Consider the following 18202-nt stretch of genomic DNA (forward strand, 5'->3'; position numbering starts at 1 on the left):
TTATAGGTTAAAGGGCTCCCGTTGCCTGCTGCTGTCTCTACTGTTCCTGTACTGTAACGTTATGTTGACACTGGTCTCTGTAGCAGCTGAACGCAGGCAGCACCGGCGGTTTGACAGTTGACCGTTGCATACCAGTGAACACACCCTCGACCTGCCTTAAACACAGCTTTCAACGGCTAACGAAAATGGTAAAACAATGAAACACAGTCATTTATTTCAACGACGAGCGACCGCAACAAACGCGTACAACCGACATTTGCTCTCCTCTGCTCTCCCCTCTTCTCTCCTCCTCTCCCTTCCGCCCTCCTCCCCTCCCTCCTCTCCTCTGCTCTCCTCTCCTCTCCCTCCCCTCCTCTCTGGGACTGAGAATGCCCGTGTTGTACTGACACAGTAGCGATACGGGCTGAGCAGACATGGAGGCCCGATTAACGAGCGAGGCCCGTGCTGACACATCCAGGCCCAGCTAACGGTGTCTCGGAACGGATTTCGGAGAGTCTTGGGAGATATTACGGATACCAGTTGCTGTAAGGAAAAAAGGATTTAAGCACCGAAGAAGAAGAAATAGAGGGAGATCCATTTCGGGTCTCTGTTGATTCAACGCAGCCGCCATTTTGTTGACAGTTAGTGTTTTTTTTAATAACCTACACGGCGCTGCATCTGTTATTCTATACCACTGGAATATATTTCGCCACATTTTTTTGCGCGTGTATCTCAGTCGATTTAAATTGCGCGTTTGCAGTTGAACCGACCGTTGGAATATTTTCCTGGTTTAGCTGACTTGCTCGCGCATCGTTAGCCGTTGTAGCTGAGATGTAGTAACACGAGCGCCTACGAGAATGTGACGGAGATGTAAGATTATGTGCATCACTTGTCCGGGGTTGTCTCATATATTCACTCGGTTTACACAAATAGTTTAAAAGGTGTAGGTGTTTGCTAATGTTTTGCTGCCTAAATGCGGTATAAGGAAGATGAAATTAGCCTGAAATCGTCCTCAAACTGGCTCCTGATAGATGCTAGTTAGCCGCTGCCAGTGCCATTGATACAAAATGTTACGTTAGCAGAAGCTGTCTATTATTGGACAAATGGTAGCTTGTTACAAAATAAACAAAACCCCTTTGCAATGTATGGGTTATATTAAGCGCCAACTCCTTCCCCATTACTTTGTAGTTAACCTTACACAACAGAAGTATAATTTGGGGGATGCTTTATATGCTGGCATTTCGCTTACACCATTGCAACTTAGTGTTTTGGTTGTGGCAAGGTTACCAATCACATGTTATCTGTAGTCAAAAGCTGCGCGTGCATTCACACTGATTTCTGTAACGCTGCGTTCAAGATTATTACCTTGTCACAACAGCTCAAATATTTGTTATGTAATTTGAATACTAGGGATTGACTATTCTTTTCAGATTGACGCTCAAGCTAATGGCACATGCACTGTATTTGTATCTTATATCAACAATGTTAATACAGTCCGAGTTTGACATTTTCCCCTCATGTTTTGGTTTTGGCAATCCAGCGCTTGGAAGATAAAAAAAATGTGGCCACCACGTTGATACACACGCAGGGAGGACCCAGCCAAATAATGTGAGCACCGTTTCTGGACATTTACAGAGGTGAGTGAATAGGATATAAATAGATTTCTTGTTGCTGTTGACATATCAGTGTAGACTCACTGAATCAGTTTGCTCACTGCCGATTTGTCAGTCCCTTCAGGAAATGTTTACACACGAGTACATGCTTGAAAAATTATTTATCGACTGCACGCATTGCCGTTTAGAAACTGCAAGCATGTCTCTGAAGGCCGGATTTCCTTTCGATTTAGACATGACTAAACAACAGGGATGAATTTGCTGACTCAATTTGAACACTTGAAGTGAAAATTAAAGGTGATGCGTTCACAGACTCATGAGTTATTCCCATGAGGGGCAGTGTTGACTGTACAGGAAACCGAAAGCAGACAACGTTATTTGGTTTGTTCAGCCATCCGTTAGTCAACCACTTTTTTCTGCATAACTTGAGGGAAAGTGTACTTAATTAAAACTGTATATTCAAATTGTGTGTACTGTATTTAAGGCGGTTAAAAACACTTCCCTGGTCTGCTGCAGAATGAGGATGTTTGCATGGTACTACTGGTCTGAATGACACCTGTCGTTCCCGTCCGGTCTATTGCACTCCTCTCCTGCAGTTCGTTAAATCTTCGGGGTTTAAACATTACAGCCTCTTTCGTTTAAAGACGCTGTTATATTTCAGTACTTCCGCTATTGGATGATACTACTACTAAAGGAATTTGGCTGCTACCCCCCGATCACGGCTCCACACTAATACCGATGGAGTAAAAGCCCTGGAAATGACACGGTGCTCATAGGGCAGACGCCAGCCCTCATGTGAATGAGGGGGGGGTGGGCGGGTTGGATAGTATTGCTATGGCCAAGGGGAAATCAGCAGTTATGAACAACGTGTGCAAAAGTGAGGAGGGAGTGAAAGGAGGGAGGGAGTAAGGGGAAAGAAATGGGAGGGGGCGCGGGAAGTTGTTTACTACGTTCCTGCCTGCTCTGCCTCGTCTTAGCTCGCTGGCCTGATATTGATTATTGATTTCTCTGTTTTTCATTTTAATTTCTAACATTTGCTCTCACTTTATATACCTGTCTCTTTGGTTTAACTCTTAGTTATCACTCTGAAAGTAAAAGCAATGAACAGGAATGACTGATAGCTGTCTACGACACCTTAAGTGCTCTTATTCTGTTTTGCAATATGACTTTAAAACTTAAATGACTGCAGTGTAGGGTGCTGTTTAAGAAAAGTATCTCAACTTATACAAACACATTTAAAAATGAGAATAATAATGAAAAATAAAAGGCACACTGTGTAGGATTGTCTTGAAAAATTATGTATAAACTGATACAACAATAATCCCTGTCAACTATCACTGATGACCCACAAGATGTGTGTACCTGCAGATAATCGGTTCTCTGTCTCTATTGTCGTAAAGCTTTATTACTTTTGGAAACTATTTAATGTAAAATGAACAGAGATTTTATGGTTTTTAAAGACCTGGAATCAAAACAAAGTAGGAGAAGATGTATCGATAGATGGTCGTTTTAACTGCTTGGTTAATGAATTACTTCAAAACAGAACATGAAAATGATATTCTTAAGTGATAAGGCTTTTCAAGCACAAATCATAAAGCAATTCCCGGATCATTTACAAGAGAACAAGTGTCAGTAAATGAGCTGGCTTCACTTGTTAGAGTTGAGAGGAATGTTTTGACACTCCAGGAGGTTTTTCTCTAGACTTGTGTCAGCAGCCTCTAACAGAGTTAGGTACTACAGTGGCTTATTTTTGGCATAGCTGCTGTCAGGCAGCGGAAGCGGCTTGTGTATCTGTAAGTGTTTAGTATAAAAGAATGAGGGGAACATTTGTCACCGCGAGAGAAGGACACAGGGAGCAGAGTTGGGGGGGTGGCGGTGGATGAAATGTGTTTTGGATTAAAGCAGGAACACAGTGACTTTAGTTTGTGTGCTGTTACTACTGCTTTCCAAGTTTGCGAAATAGAGACAGGAAGAGGACGGAAAAGCTCTAAGAAAATGGTGAAAGCACACAGAGATTGATGGAGTGTTAAAGAAAAGAGGGAGGTGTGATTTGAGTGTGGTATGTGTAGCGAGGGGGAGTCTGCAGTTTTGAGGCGAAATGGAGTGAGTAATTGAAGTAAACATGGAGAAGAGGGCGTGGGGGAATGACGGTCCAGACTCCAAAAATCAGGCTGTGATTATTGTGTGGTTCAACAAAAAATCTCTACTACTGTTTTCCAGAGTCATAATCCAAAACAAACATGGTCTAAGACTCTGTGCAGGGCAGATATGTTTTTTTCTCTTCCTCCGACACTTTACTGATGTGACGACTTGTATGACTTTCCTGAGGCTCCATTAAGTGGCTCCTTTAGTGCTCTCCGCTAATGTAGGGCGCAGAGAAACCGCCGGCACGTTGACGCTCTATCACTCACTCTCAGTTGCTGCTGGCGGAGGCTGGGAAAGGCAGTCGGATCCTCTGTCTACTCCCAGAGGGCCCAATGTGCTGAGGTCACAGTTCTGAATTGCCTCCAAATGACTTCACCCGGAGAAAGCACCTGCTTGGGGGCGAATCCGCATTAAATCACTCAGTGGCCACGGGGAGCTGTAGACAACTTCATTGAATCGGGGTTGTCCTCTAAGGAGCACAATTAAGAAACATGCTGCTCTCGGCTGCTGTGCAAACGTCAAGTACGAGCAGTCTGCCACTATCACAGGTTGCACTGCAACTAATGAGGGAAGTTAAGGGATTGCTCATTTGGCATCTTATCCCGTAACACCTCGGAAGGATGTGGCTGCACTGTGGGATTAACTATTGATTCTGGACTTTGTGGGCTTTGTAGTTCTCAGGTGGACAATTCAGAGTCCTTGAGCCTAAGGTTACTTTTCTCGGGCAGAAGATCCTTGGCTGTGTAAATAGGTCACACATTGTTATAGCCAGTGAGGACGAACACACCATAAAAAGTCACCCAGACAGAATGAAGGACAGCCTCTAACCAAATAGATGATAAAAATTGTTGCCCTCTGTCTGCTTTCCACCATCATTCATTAAAAGACATTTTTACACTTCTCAGTTGCGGGGTACTCTTTAAAACTGTCAATGTATGGTTGATGTTCTGTGTGGAGGTGACTAATGTGGAATTGTTTGCCCTCTCCTCTCCTCTCTCCTTTTCTTTACTCTCTCTTTACTCCTACAGTTGAAGGACGGAGAAAGAGGGCTGGACAGCCGAGGAAGGGACAGAAGCCACCTGAACACAAGGAGAGCTTCACCCACACCGTTATCCCCCTCCCCCTTTTCCCCCTTCACCCCCAACCCATCCCCTTACAAAAACTCTACCTGGTATCCACAACTCCATCGCTCAAATAAACCTGCACACCCCCTACATTTCTGATGGATCCGAAGATTCAGGGGGGGACTGCAACTCCACCCCCTCTTCTCTCAAGTAACCCCACAGGGGAGCGAGAGAAGGAGGGAGGGGGTGGCAAGAAAGATGAAGAGGAGGAAAAGAAGAGGGACAGAGAGAAGGAAGGAGCTGCCGCCGTTTCTGCTGGTGCAGGAGCGAATGGGCCAGCAGAAGGCGGTGACCAGTCCCATTTCTCCATCAAAGAGAGCAGCCTGTCTGAGGGCAACGTCAAGCTTAGAATTGGCCTTCAGGCAAAACGCATGAAGAAGCCCCCTAAGATCTTGGAGAATTACGTGTGTCCACCAGCCATCAGGGCCACTGTGAGGCACACGGGGCGCGGAGGAGGCGGTGCCCGTGGCAACCGGACAGGAGCTACAGGTGATGGGCCGGGCATTCAGAGCCAGAGTCCATCACAAGGCAGGGAAAAAGAGAAGGAGAAGAGTCCCAGCATCAACAAACCAGCCCCATCAACCCCCTCTGCTAAAGCTCCTACACCACCTCCTTCTGCTCCTCCTCCCAACAGCACTACTACCACACCATCACAAGTGAATGGGAGCACTCCATCAAAAAGGGTAAGGAGGAAAACATGGTCAATTTATGTATTTTTACAGCCGGCATGTTTACAATTTTATTAGTTTGTATTATTTTAGTTTGTGTTCATACTCGAGTCATCTACCTCAGTTCTTCAAAATGTTATTAGTCTTTCATCAGTAATGACATGGTCCACTAACGTTAACCCAGTAATCACCATGTTATTGCTCAGATAAAGAGCAGAGCATAAATTGTTTTTTGTCTTTGTGCTCTGTGTTGGCCTGTCTCTATTCATCATGCACCGCCCCCTGCAATCTCCCTCTGTCTGTGTCATCTATCCTCTGTCTTCGCTCGGCCATATCCTCTCCATCCCCCTCCCCTGCACAACCTCCCTCTCTCTCTCGCTCTCCCGCTCTGTCCCCAATCTGACCCTGATCTGAAGTGTTATTGAGTTGAAAGTAACTTCCCCCATGGGCATGGCCAGGAGGCAGCATTGAACAGAAAATCCCATCAATGAATTGCAGTTTATAAAGGGGAATAAAAACCCATTTCTGATTGATTGTTTGTACTTTTAGCTGGGGCTGTCTCTGGTCTGTTGTTGTAGTGGTAAGGTTCAGTGGCATTAGCACTGCACTGTTGCTGCTCTTAATTTTGTCACATTTCATTTTCAAATGCGTGTTAATATCAATGTATGACTTTAATACAAACCTTAAAATTTGCTTTGTCAGAAACTGAGCTATATGCGTGATTTAGAATTAAAGCTGCATTGATTAATTGATCGAAAGAAAAGGAATCCAAATATTTTGATCTTAGATTAGATCATTTTTAAGCAAGAATGCTGGCAGTGTGTGGCTTAAACCTAATGATAAATTTTTGTTACTACCCATCAGGTCTTATTAATAACTTGGCTTCTTTTTTTTTTTGCAGGGTCCACCAAAGACAGATAGCAAGTCTGATACAAAGTCAGACACAAAAGCATCCACAAACACATCTGAGAGACCCCTCAACCTTCACCGCCCTCCACCAGACAGCAAAACGCATGCCTCTGGGAAGAAAACACCAACTCCACAACCCAACCCCCGGACGTCGTCTCCACCGCTACCTGCGTCAAAGGAACCCAGCTTTGACGGTCTAAAACCTCCTCAATACACCTACAACGCTGAGAGTCAGAGAGACAAGGACAAGGGTGTACAAAATTGGGGCGCACCCACAGTCACTGAGAAATTAGCTCAACTCATAGCAATTTGTCCACCTTCAAAGACCCCTAAACCAGCCAAATCTGCAAAGATTGACCCTGCTCCTCCTCTCCCAAACTCAGGCTTTATGGCACCCACGGCCAAGCAACGAGACAGGGCTATGGCCAATAGGAATACATACTCAAGAATGGTACACCTGTCTCCTCCACCTCCTGTATCAAGACCACCTGGTCGGCCCTATGGCTCTAGGAACAAAGACAGTCTTATGGAAAATTCACCCAACATGACTCCACTGAGGAAGGAGGAAACAGAAGGGTCAGGGAAAGCAAGTAGCAGCAGCGGTAATAACATCAGCAACAACACAAACAGCAGCAACAGCAACAGCAGTAGTCGCAGCAGCAGCCCCGCACTAACCTTTGGCAATAATCGCCTGTCAGCAATGTCAAAGGACAGCAGCAGCGACAACAGTAGCATTTCTAAGACACAGTCACGTCATTGCCCGCCCCATACCACATCTTCATCATCATGTCCCATTTTATCCAGTTCCACCGCCTCAGCTGAGCAGAGGACGGTGAGTGCAGTAAGTCACATGGGCTCCCCTGCTCCATCACTAGGACACCATGCACGAGAGAGTCCAGCCTTGGCAGACGAAAGCAGTGCGAGTGAGGTGGAGCAGGACAGAGACAGCCCCAGAGACTTAACCAAATGTCCCCCTCCAACAGGAACTGGAAAGTCAGAGGGAAAAGACAAGGGGGGCAGTACTCAGTCAATGAGAGGAGAGAGGGGGAAGAGCTCTAGTCCCAGTAAGCGCAGTCCCAACCAGGATGGTAGTCGACCTGGTCGGACTAGCAGCCCCCCTGAACCTGTAAGACAAAGGGCGTCGTCTTCACCAGAGCCAGATGGTGAAGAAGGCCCAGCAACGCCTCTAAGAGATGATTCTCCTGATTCATCCTTGGACTCTCCAGAAGAGCAGGACAGCAAACCCCTTAAAAAACGAAGGGGAAGGAAACCCCGCTGGTCCCGTGTTATGAAGGCGCAGAGTCAAAGAACAGGTCAAGACAGTCCCTTTGACCAGAGCAATACCATCTTGCCTTTATCTTCAAGCTTGGAAACGCCATCGCTGCCAGTTAAAAGACCTGTTGGCAGGCCTCCCAACCCAAATAAGGTCAAACCAAATCCTGTGCCACAAAGTCCAGCGTCACAGCTTTTCCCACCCCAGCCTCGGAAAAGGGGAAGGCCAAAGTCTAAAATGCCAACACTTGACGCCCCAGCCCGTGGGTGCCTACCTAATAAGCTTGCCCCCTCAAAGGTCTTTTCATCTTTAATGAAGTCCAAAGAAGAGCAGGACCCCCCTGTTCTTCACCCAGAGGTGGACCTGAACCCCCCTAAACCTATGCCTAGAAAACGCGGACGTCCCAAGCGCCTTCCTCCTACTTTGCCCCAGGAGGGTCAACCTCCCACGTTGGCTCCAGAGGCGGGAGACATGGGAGACAAACGATTTCGCAACAGAGGAAATGGGCAGCTTATCATGAAAACTATTATAGGCAAGATCAATAAGATGAAGAGTGTGAAAAGGAAGCGTATTCTCAGTCAAATCTTGTTAGGCCCGGCAAGAGAGGAACCCCCTAAAAGCACCTCCAGTGGGGTTGTTGGCCCTTCAGAAGCTGCAACCCAATCATTATCCTCCTTGGCTGCTTCTTTTGGGGGAAAATTAGGGCCTCAAATAAACGTCAGTAAAAAGGGCACAATATATATGGGTAAAAGGAGAGGCCGTAAGCCAAAATCAACTAGTGCTACAACACCACCACCTGACCCCTTTCTATCCCCAAACACCACGTCCCCTCTCCATCATCATCAGTTACAGTCCCAGCAACACCACCAGCTCTCCTCCTCGGAGGTATTTCCCTCCCCCTCCCTCTCTCAGTCTAGTGGAGGCCATAGTCCCATCAGCGATGCCAGCTTTGTGGAGCCCGGCTCAGTGCACTTTGCAGGTCACTCTCACTATTCTAACCCCCATCATGGCCACAACACATTCTCCTTCCCTCCCCCAACGTTTTCGGCCCCTAATCCTCGCAACCACGGACTGGGCTCAACATCATCGTCTATGGCCGCAGCAGCTTCCCAGAAAAAGTCATCTTGCCGTGGATACCATCACCACCACCATCATTACAGGCAGCACTACCATTATCATAAGCTCTCCCCTCCCAGGCCACTCCATCCCACCTCCCCTGCCCCCCTCAGTGAGCTTAAAGAAGCCACTCCGTCACCAGTCAGTGAGTCACACAGTGAGGAGACTGTGCCCAGCGACAGCGGTATTGGAACGGACAATAACAGCACCTCTGACCGTGGTGAGAAAGCTGGAGGTGCAGGTGGCTTGGGCGCAATCGGGATGCCACACGGGATGGGCAGTGGGTTATTAATGCCAGGGGTCATCGGTTCAGCCATGGGTCCAGGGGTGGGCCTTAATTCCAGAGGCAGGCGGCGACACTCTGCTGTGCTCTTGGAACATCCCTCACCCTCTCCATCACCACATGGGGCAAGGTCATCACCTGATCCTCGGAGACCTCACCCAGCAGCCCCCGCCTCCTCCTTACTGGGACACAAGGAGAAACATAAGCACAAGTGTAAACGCCGCAGCCATGGGTGTCCCGGCTACGACAAACTAAAGAGACAGAAAAGGAAACGCAAGAAGAAGTACTTGCAACTGCGTTCCCGGCGGCTTGACCCCGACTTTCTCGCAGAGCTGGATGAGATTGTTGTGAGACTAAGTGAAATACGGATAGCGCACCGTACCACAGGGCACCGGCTCGGCAGCGGAATAGGCATAGCAGGAACAAGTAGAGTGCCAGGGGTTGGAAGTAGGGCTGGTGGTGGCATAGGTGGCACAGGTGGCCCTCCTCCGCATCATTATGTACACAGGGACCTCCTGCCTACAATCTTCAGGGTTAACTTTGGCAGCTTCTACTCCCACCCTGCTTACTCCTGTGACCCATTGCACTATGTTCGTAAGCCAGACATGAAGAAGAAACGGGGGCGGCCTCCCAAACTGAGGGAGTCCATGTCTGAGGTTCCTTTTGTACCTGGGCTTGGATTCCCACTCCCAAGTGGAGGCTTCTACCACCCCTCCTACGGCGTTCCCTACTCCTCTGGGCCCCTGGGGTTGGGCTATTACAGAGGCTTTCCTCCAGCTAGTGCTCTTTATCCCCATCCACACCACCAGTCACCCCACACAGCCCCATCTCACCACTCTCATCACTCACCCTCTTTTCCCCCTCCTCCCCCCACGTCTTACATGCATCATCACCACCCTTCACATCTCCTTCTGAACCCCTCCAAATTTCACAAGAAAAAACACAAGCTGCTCAGACAGGAGTATTTGGGAGGAGGAAGGTCGCCTGTCTTGTTCCCACCCATGTCCTCTGAGCTTTCCTTCAACTGGCACCACAAACACAAACACAGACACAAACATAGAGAGCGTTGTGCCGAGGAAGACAGGGAGGAAGCAGCTAGAGGAGCATCAGGGAGCCGGTCTACTGCAGGGATTTCTGACAGCGGAGCACCAGGGAAAGGAGAACGAGTGGGCAGTTTAGGAATGGCAGAGTCTTTACAACGATGCCGCTTTGGACGAGATAACTCCAGCGCCAGTGCCAGCAAGCCACCGGCTACCACTTCTGCCAACTCCCCTTCTTCTTCCTCCTCCTCGTCTGCAGAAAGGTACAAGCGCAAAGAGAGCTCCATGTCCTGTCTAGGCCCCTCCAGGCTCGCACTGGGTAGCAGCTCAAAAGGCCACCACCCAGTAGAGTCCTGGTTCAGGATGGGAAGCTCTAAGGCAGACTACTCTAAGCTTTCACGGGGTCATGTTGCACCTGGCCAGGGTCCCTTCACAGATGGACGGGCAGAAGACCCAGCAGGCTGCTCAGACAGTGAGGATGAGGAGCCTCTCACACCCACGGACGATGTAGAGCCCGGAGCCCACGATACTCCGAATCTTACAAATCTTTTTGCCTCGGCTCTTACACGCACTACGCTGAAGGGGGGCAGGAGCAGAAAGACTGAGGTAGTCGCAGAAAGCTCCAACTTCTCCCGCATAGACAGACCAATGAGGAAGGACCGCTCAACATCAGCTGAAAGGAGAGAATTAGGTAAGTCAAATGTGTTTGAGTTAAATTAAGAATTGATCTGTGTGAATGGGCTACCCACGGCATTGATTGCAGTGATATTTAGATTAAGAGAGGAACTGCATAGTTTATTTCTATCTGACTTTATCGTAACGAGTTACAATAGCAGCATGTAGCTCTATAAGCTTTTAAGATTGATGTGCTACTCATCACAGAAACCCAAATCAAGCATTTGTAAAGGTTATTGGAGTCAATTGTGCACCAAATTCATTTTCTAAAAATAGTTCTGATGCAGTTTCATCCAAAACCCTGTAGCTCAGTATGATTGGCTGATGTCTGATGAGCTTTATGGCTCGGCACAGTTTTGGTGAAACTGGCACAGTGTGCAATCAATTAGATCCAGCACTGAATCCAGGACTATGTATTTGAGCGATAACTCTTTTCGACATTGCCATGTGGCACAGCGAGGGAGCTCTCAAATCTTGTTTGATCTCTGCTCAGTGAAGCCTGTTAGAAATCCCTCATAGTTCTCAGAAATGGTGAAGTGGTGACTGAACTAACTGAAACCATCTACACCTCAGTTGTAGATGGATCAAAAACACTTGAAAGTGATCTGTTCTGTCTTTGTAGCCCTCTCAGCTATCCCTCCTCTGTACAAAGAAAATACTAAGTGGAACGGGCTACTCGTTTTATTGAAAAAAGTCCTCTTGATGCACACGCTGTCTGACATTTGGTAGCTCTTACTAGTGGTTATGGGCTTGGCAAAAAAAGCATGTGTAATGATTTAAACTGGCTGCTGTGTGAGTGTGGATGGCTGCAGTTTGCCACAGTTGATATAGCATTCCTGCCAGAGCCAAAGGGGTGGAGTGTTTTGTTAACATGCTATATTTAGTAGACCTTTCCCTCAAAAGCCCACAATGTGAGGCCTAGTCCTCTCCTTCAGTACACCCTGCACCTGGGCTGAGCTAACGATGCTGATGTAAGAAGCAGTGCCCAGCAGTGGTGTTGCTTTGTCTGTATGAGGGGAACGAAATGACCAACCTGTGCATGTGCTGGTCACTGGAGTCACTTGACTCAGACAAACACATCTGTGATAAAAGACATAATTTGCCCTCTGTCTCTGATTTTTAATTTTCTTATGCTTTTGCTCTGATTTGTACATTTCTGGGCGTCAATCATTGGGCAGATGTGTGTAGCCCAAAGCGAACAGAAAGCCTAGCGCCACACAAAACAGAACGGCCACACAATGCAGGCAGGATGAAGTGCGGCTTTGGCTGCATGCAAACAAATTTCTGCACCTTCCTGCAGGGTTGTGTGGTAGTGTGTGTTTTGAAGTGTTCCTTAGAACATAATCACTGTGAAACAATCAGAAAATAACCTGTTACTTCTCGGATTAACAGAATTTGTGGTACCAAGCGCCACTTGTTATCTTCACTTCTTCTTTAGGGCAACCGACCACTGCTGCTCTCGCTCTCTAAGTCACGCCAGCTTTGGGTTTAAAATCAGATTGCAGATCTGTTTTTTAAGCTTTGGTAATTTTGGATATAATCAAATGTAAAATCGACTGTAATTTTTAAACACATGGTATCAAAGCCTCGATACTTTTGACCACCTTGCTATCTAATATTTATGTGCAGCATGTTACTAAGTGAGACAGGAGGCTGTAAGGTCCCTGTTGAGGCATCATGGTGCAGTTCAAACAACGCCAGGGTAATCCTGGATTAGAGCTCAGGACATGGGGTCACCCAGCGGTCACAGACAGCACCATTAAGGTAGAGGAGGCCAAGGGTGGGGACTGGGCTCCCACACAAGACAAGTGGGGACTGATGGAAGTAGATGTATGCATGCTGACAGAGGAGTAAAAGAGAGTGATGGAAAGGGGAGCAAAGTAGGCCAAAGATAAGTTGTAACATAAAAGAGAAGGTGTAGTACAAGCAAAGAAAATACAGTTTGTTTCTGTTACTTGCGTAAGCCATGTTCACACACCATGTATGATACTCCATCATGTACATGTATCAACCTGTTCACACACGGGACTAGGAATATGGAAGGGCAATGATTAAATCAGTTGCCCTCACTGATTAGCTACTTAATTAGTTTAATTGTCCCACTCTGACACTGTGACTCAGGTTACATGTGTGGCTCCCTCATCTCACTGTGGCTAGTCTTTGGACATGAGGCCACCCTGTTTTTACTGAGCCTGGACTCATGTCGGACATATAAGTAGGTTGTTGGTCGACTTTGTACAGTTATAAAACTAGTTTTTAAAACAAAGAATATAATTTTTAATTAAAACTCTCTTAATTAGTACCAAAGAAAGTGTAATATTTAACAGTAGGGTTAAGGAATAACACTTCCTTTATCAACTGAAAGCGGAGCAAATTGAAGGATGATCAATGCAGCCTAAATTAAGTGAAATCACAAGTTTTCATTTAGTTGGTCAAGGTTCTGAGAACACTGGGATGCGTATGAGATGACTTAAAAGAGATCGGAATCCAGAGGGAAGATGAGGGTTTCTGAGGACGGGTGAATGGAGGAAGGAGGGAGAGGATGAGGAGGAGGGATGAAAAGGCACAGGATAACAATTTTAATGAGGAAAAAAGACAGGCGGAAGAGAGAGTAAGATTTGTGGAAAGTGAAGCAGAGAATCGTGGTGTCACAGGATAGGGAGTAGGGAGGGGAACGTATGGAAGACGAGGGTGAAATGTAGGTTTAAGAATAATGTGGAAGAGGAAAATGGAGAGGTTAGAAGATGTTTGAGAATTGACTGTGTTTAAATAGCAAAGAGACTTACAAATACATGCATTCAAGGGATATTATTGTGTGTTAACTAAATACTTATTGTTAGAGGGGTGAAGCTGAGGGGAGACCCTGCCTGATTCATCAGCTTGTGTTCTTCACTGTATGCTTACCTCTTCCTGCCTACAGTGTTTTTGAAGATTGATACAGTATCGCAGTACTCAAGTGTATCGATATTGTCTTACACCCCTAATGTCTACCTGTGGACCTGTCTTTGCCTCAGCTCTAAAGTGTAATTTGCCACTGATGTTATTGAACTACAGACTACGACTACTACTTTAGACATTCATGTTAATATTTGGAATGAATTATCAAAAAGATAGCAGGTTCACATGTCTCATTATCTTACCAAACAGTGTCTGTGTGATTTGATACTTAGCATTCATTTTTCTTTGACTAGGGTCATCAGGTATCCAGACGAGAGGTGTCGCCCTCTCGACCCCTGAAGGGCCTGAGGGATCCCTTCACCATCGACAGCAGCACCATCACCAACCTTCCCTGTTTCACTCCCACGGCTCTGCCTCCTCCTGCCTCTCCCCCTCGCTGGACTGTGTCCTCGATGCTTCCCTGCCCCATCACTCCCACCGGGCACAGCCATCCAAGCACAGCCTGCACCACGTCAACAAAATCCTGCGTGCCAAGAAGCTGCAGAGACAGGCCCGCACAGGAAACAACGTGGTGAAGAAGAGGGGCCCCGGACGTCCCAGGAAACACCCTTTACCTTCCCCGCCGCCATCCCCACCACCAGTGGTCGAGTTGAATCCAACCCGGCACAAGGACAGAGGGGGAGAGCGGCCAGCGGGGGGCAGAGGTTGGGAGGGGGACACTGTAACGGATGCTATTGAGTCGGTAGTCCAGGGCCAGCGTAGAAAAGGTCAGAAGAGGAAGCACTGGGAGAGAGATGGGGAAGAGGAAGAGGAGGAGGAAGAAGAGGACGGGGAGGTAGAGGAGACTGAGGAGCGATTGCCGGACAGAGAGGAGAACCTGGGCAACCTGCCGGCCAGGCCCAAAGCTGCGACAGGAAGAATCTGGCTTACCCAGGACGAGCTCCAGCAATTTCACGGGTAAGCACATTTTCACTACACTATTACAGTCAGTCTTGTCACAGGTCTCAGGTGTAGAACACCGACAAACATTAATTGGGAATATTAATTTTAGTATTCAATGCTGATATATAAAGGTATATTTATTAAGTCCAGTCCTCAGGAAAAACCAAATCATGCTTCTATTTTTAGCTCGATGGAAAGCAAGCCAGATGGCCACTGCTCCCCTGAACTCCCAGGCACCGCCCCCCGGGAAGAAGCCCCGCCCATGCCCATACCAAGCCAACGGGAGAAGAGACCAGCTAGACCTCCAAAGAAGAAGTTTCAGAAGGCGGGACTTTACTCTGATGTGTACAAGACTGAAGAGTAAGTCCCAAAGAAAATGTTGTGTTGTTTGTGTTTACCTCAGACAATAATGCATCACATACATCTGGTGTGCTTGTACATTAACTTTTTACCATTTCTGTGCCCCCCCTTTGTAGCCCCAGGAGTCAGCTTCTGCAGCTAAAGAAAGAGAAGCTTGAATACATCCCTGGGGAACATGAGTATGGATTGTTTCCAGCTCCGATACATGTCGGTGAGTCTTTATTTTGCACCTTATATATTTAAAACAAAGAATTTAAACAGGCATTCATTGACCAGTCACAAGTTTATTAACATGGGGAAAGTTTCTTTAGCGTGGCAGCCCCAGTTTCTATTTGATATCAGCCACTTCAGTCTGACTTGAAGGGCTCCTGGGTTTACTCATCAAAATTATCCAGATAACTCAGTCAGCCTGTTTCTAGGAACAGGACCCTTGTTTTTTCAGTTACCACAAGCGTTTTATTTTCAGCTATGACAAGCTGATAAACACTAATTGAGTCATCAAGAGCTCCAACTTCTCATCTACAGCTATTAAATAACTGATGAATGAAAAAGTACATCTTTCTTATAACTGTGTGTGTTTCCCCCTGCATTGTTTTCTTTTCAGGGAAGTACCTGAGACAGAAGCGCATTGATTTCCAGTTGCCTTACGACATCTTATGGCTGTGGAAACACGATCAGGTGATCGATCATATTGACCACTATGTGTTTGTACACCTTTTCAATACTTAAGTAGTAAATTACTGTGGGTAATTAGAAAAAGTACAACCCCAGTGGAGGCTCACATTAGCATTTGTTTATGTATTTACCATTGTGTTTATGTGTTTCAGCTTTACAAGAGGCCTGATGTCCCCCTTTATAAAAAGATCAGATCAAGTAAGTATCAAGCCTTGTCCCATTGGTCCAGCCGTTCATTTGAAGCCGGATTAATAAATGTGCTTTCATTTCTTTGTTTTTTTTTGGTTGCCTGGACTGTTGTAGACTTTATTGTAGCTTAAATGCAAAAGGGAATTAAAAATATGTCCTGCTCTCACTGCTGGTCACACTTTATATGAGTTTCAAGAACTGGAAATGTAAAACGGTAATCCCCCCCGTGTGTGTTTCACAGATGTCTACGTGGATGTGAAGCCTCTCTCTGGTTATGAAACAACTACATGCAACTGTAGACCTCGTGAGGACCAGACTGAAAAACGCTGCCTGGATGATTGCCTGAATAGGTAAAGACAAATCACAAGTTTTTACATTCAAGAATAAAAGGTTATTATACTTAAAAAATCAGTAGGTTTAGGCTTGTATAAGAATGTTGTTCATTTAGTAATGAAACTCTTGTATATAAAAGGTAATTATGGTGTCAAGAGAAAAGTATAGCAGCCTCATGTTACATTGTTTTGATCGTTTGTTTACCTAGGATGAGTTTTGCTGAATGCTCTCCAAGCACCTGCCCCTGTGGTGATCACTGTGACAACCAGCACATCCAGAGACATGAGTGGGTCCAGTGTCTGGAGCGGTTCCGTGCTGAGGGAAAGGGCTGGGGCATCCGCACCAAGGAGTCGCTACGCTCTGGACAGTTCATCATCGAGTACCTAGGAGAGGTGGTTAGCGAGCAGGAGTTTAGGTAAGTCAGTTGGGTCAAGTATTATGAAGGAAGTGCATGGATGTCAGAAAATTAAGAACATGCCTCTTGCCGTCCTAAGTTCAGGACTGTATCTTGAAATGGAAATTAAATGTTCCCCTCCCTTTCTCTTACCACGTTTAGGAGCCGTATGATGGAGCAGTACTTCTCCCACAGTGGCCACTACTGTCTCAACCTGGATAGCGGCATGGTGATTGACAGCTACCGAATGGGCAATGAGGCACGCTTCATAAACCACAGCTGCGAACCCAACTGTGAGATGCAGAAGTGGTGGGTGTCATGGCAGCTTTAAACCTCCTAATGTCCTTGTGTGGCTTTTGGGTTCTCACCAAAGCCCAGATTTGGCTAAGCCCTCTCAGGCGCGAGCCTGAGCAGTTTCCACAAGTTGTCAGGGAGGGATAGTTGAGCCAGACACAATTAGAAGTACAACAGGAGATGGTTTCACATTTACAGGGGCGCCTCTCAGGTTTGGTTTGTTTACAAACAAACATAATTAGTGTTATTAAACAAATCGCATTATGTGTCTCCTTGAGGTTTTCATGTTTCAACATGTAAAAGTCTATTTATGAACTGAAATCAAATTATTAACCTTTTATAGCCCTTTAAGGGAAACATGTCAATGACTTTTAATGCATTGTTAATAGTTACTTATGATTTAAATAGTAAGTAAGTAAGATATGCTTTATTTATAGAGCACTTTTTTAAAACACCAGGTTACAAAGTGCTTCACAAACACAGGAATAAAAGCATACAAACAAAAGGCAAAAAATCACAAAATCAAACAAGGCAAAAAAACAAAAAACAAATAAGCAAAACGAGAACAAACTTAAACACAACAAATGTGTCTATACAAATTAATTTTTAGCAACTTCTTGAGACTGTCCAAATATTCAGCTGATCTGATGGATTACGGAAGATGGTTCCAGAGAGTCGGGCTAAAACAGCAAATGCACGATCACCTTTTGTGGGATTGATAGCAGGCTGGGATTAGAGGACATACACTGGTCAAATATGATTCAGAGGTTCTTAGCGGTAGGTTTGATATTCGTGGATATTAAATTGGGCCAATAAACTGCAGAGTTTAAGTTATCAGGTGCGATTAAAAGTATTTCAGTTTTTTCAGGATTTAAATGGAGAAAATTTAGAGAGACATCCACTCATGTATAGTGGCTGTGAAGGGAAGACAGTTGGTTTCGCAGAGAAGTAGATTTGTGTATCATCAGCATAACAGTGGTAAGATATATCATGAAATCGGCTAAACAAGTTAAAAAGAGGTAGCATGTGTAGTGAAAAAAGGATTGGTCCAAGGACTGAACCCTGTGGAACTCCACACAGCAGAGGAGCAGGGGATGACACATGGTTTTTGATGCAGACTTTAAAATATCAGAGCAAAAAAGTTTTTTGTGGGAAATATCAGGAATGCTACGTTTTGTCTCAGCTGGCTGCACAGACAGTATCAGCCACTGACTGTTACAACATAGTGAACAAGACACAAAGTAAACAAAGTTGTAACCAATAAATGGAGTTGCTAAATAGTCGCCTAACCT

General features: G+C 46.0%; 1 protein-coding gene across 3 annotated transcripts in view; it reads left to right on the forward strand.

The window, feature by feature from the left end:
- Positions 1–405: 405 nt before the first annotated feature.
- Positions 406–18202, forward strand: part of ash1l (ash1 (absent, small, or homeotic)-like (Drosophila)) — a 32174-nt gene continuing 14377 nt past the window's right edge. For 2 of the 3 annotated variants that reach the window (XM_069680899.1, XM_069680901.1), the window contains exons 1-12: positions 406–620; positions 1520–1616; positions 4766–5544; positions 6431–10841; positions 14017–14680; positions 14852–15025; positions 15142–15236; positions 15630–15703; positions 15853–15898; positions 16131–16239; positions 16431–16637; positions 16779–16925. In XM_069680899.1, coding sequence (XP_069537000.1) covers positions 4960–5544; positions 6431–10841; positions 14017–14680; positions 14852–15025; positions 15142–15236; positions 15630–15703; positions 15853–15898; positions 16131–16239; positions 16431–16637; positions 16779–16925 — 6512 coding nt within the window. In that variant the 5' untranslated portion in view covers positions 406–620; positions 1520–1616; positions 4766–4959. The remainder of the gene's footprint in view (positions 621–1519; positions 1617–4765; positions 5545–6430; positions 10842–14016; positions 14681–14851; positions 15026–15141; positions 15237–15629; positions 15704–15852; positions 15899–16130; positions 16240–16430; positions 16638–16778; positions 16926–18202) is intronic. The other variant, XM_069680900.1, reaches the window with a different exon arrangement.

Source organism: Semicossyphus pulcher, unplaced genomic scaffold (assembly GCF_022749685.1).
Source record: "Semicossyphus pulcher isolate SPU_LCO1_2020_fin unplaced genomic scaffold, fSemPul1.0.p SCAF_5, whole genome shotgun sequence".
In the NCBI taxonomy this organism is placed as follows: Eukaryota; Metazoa; Chordata; class Actinopteri; order Labriformes; family Labridae; genus Semicossyphus; species Semicossyphus pulcher.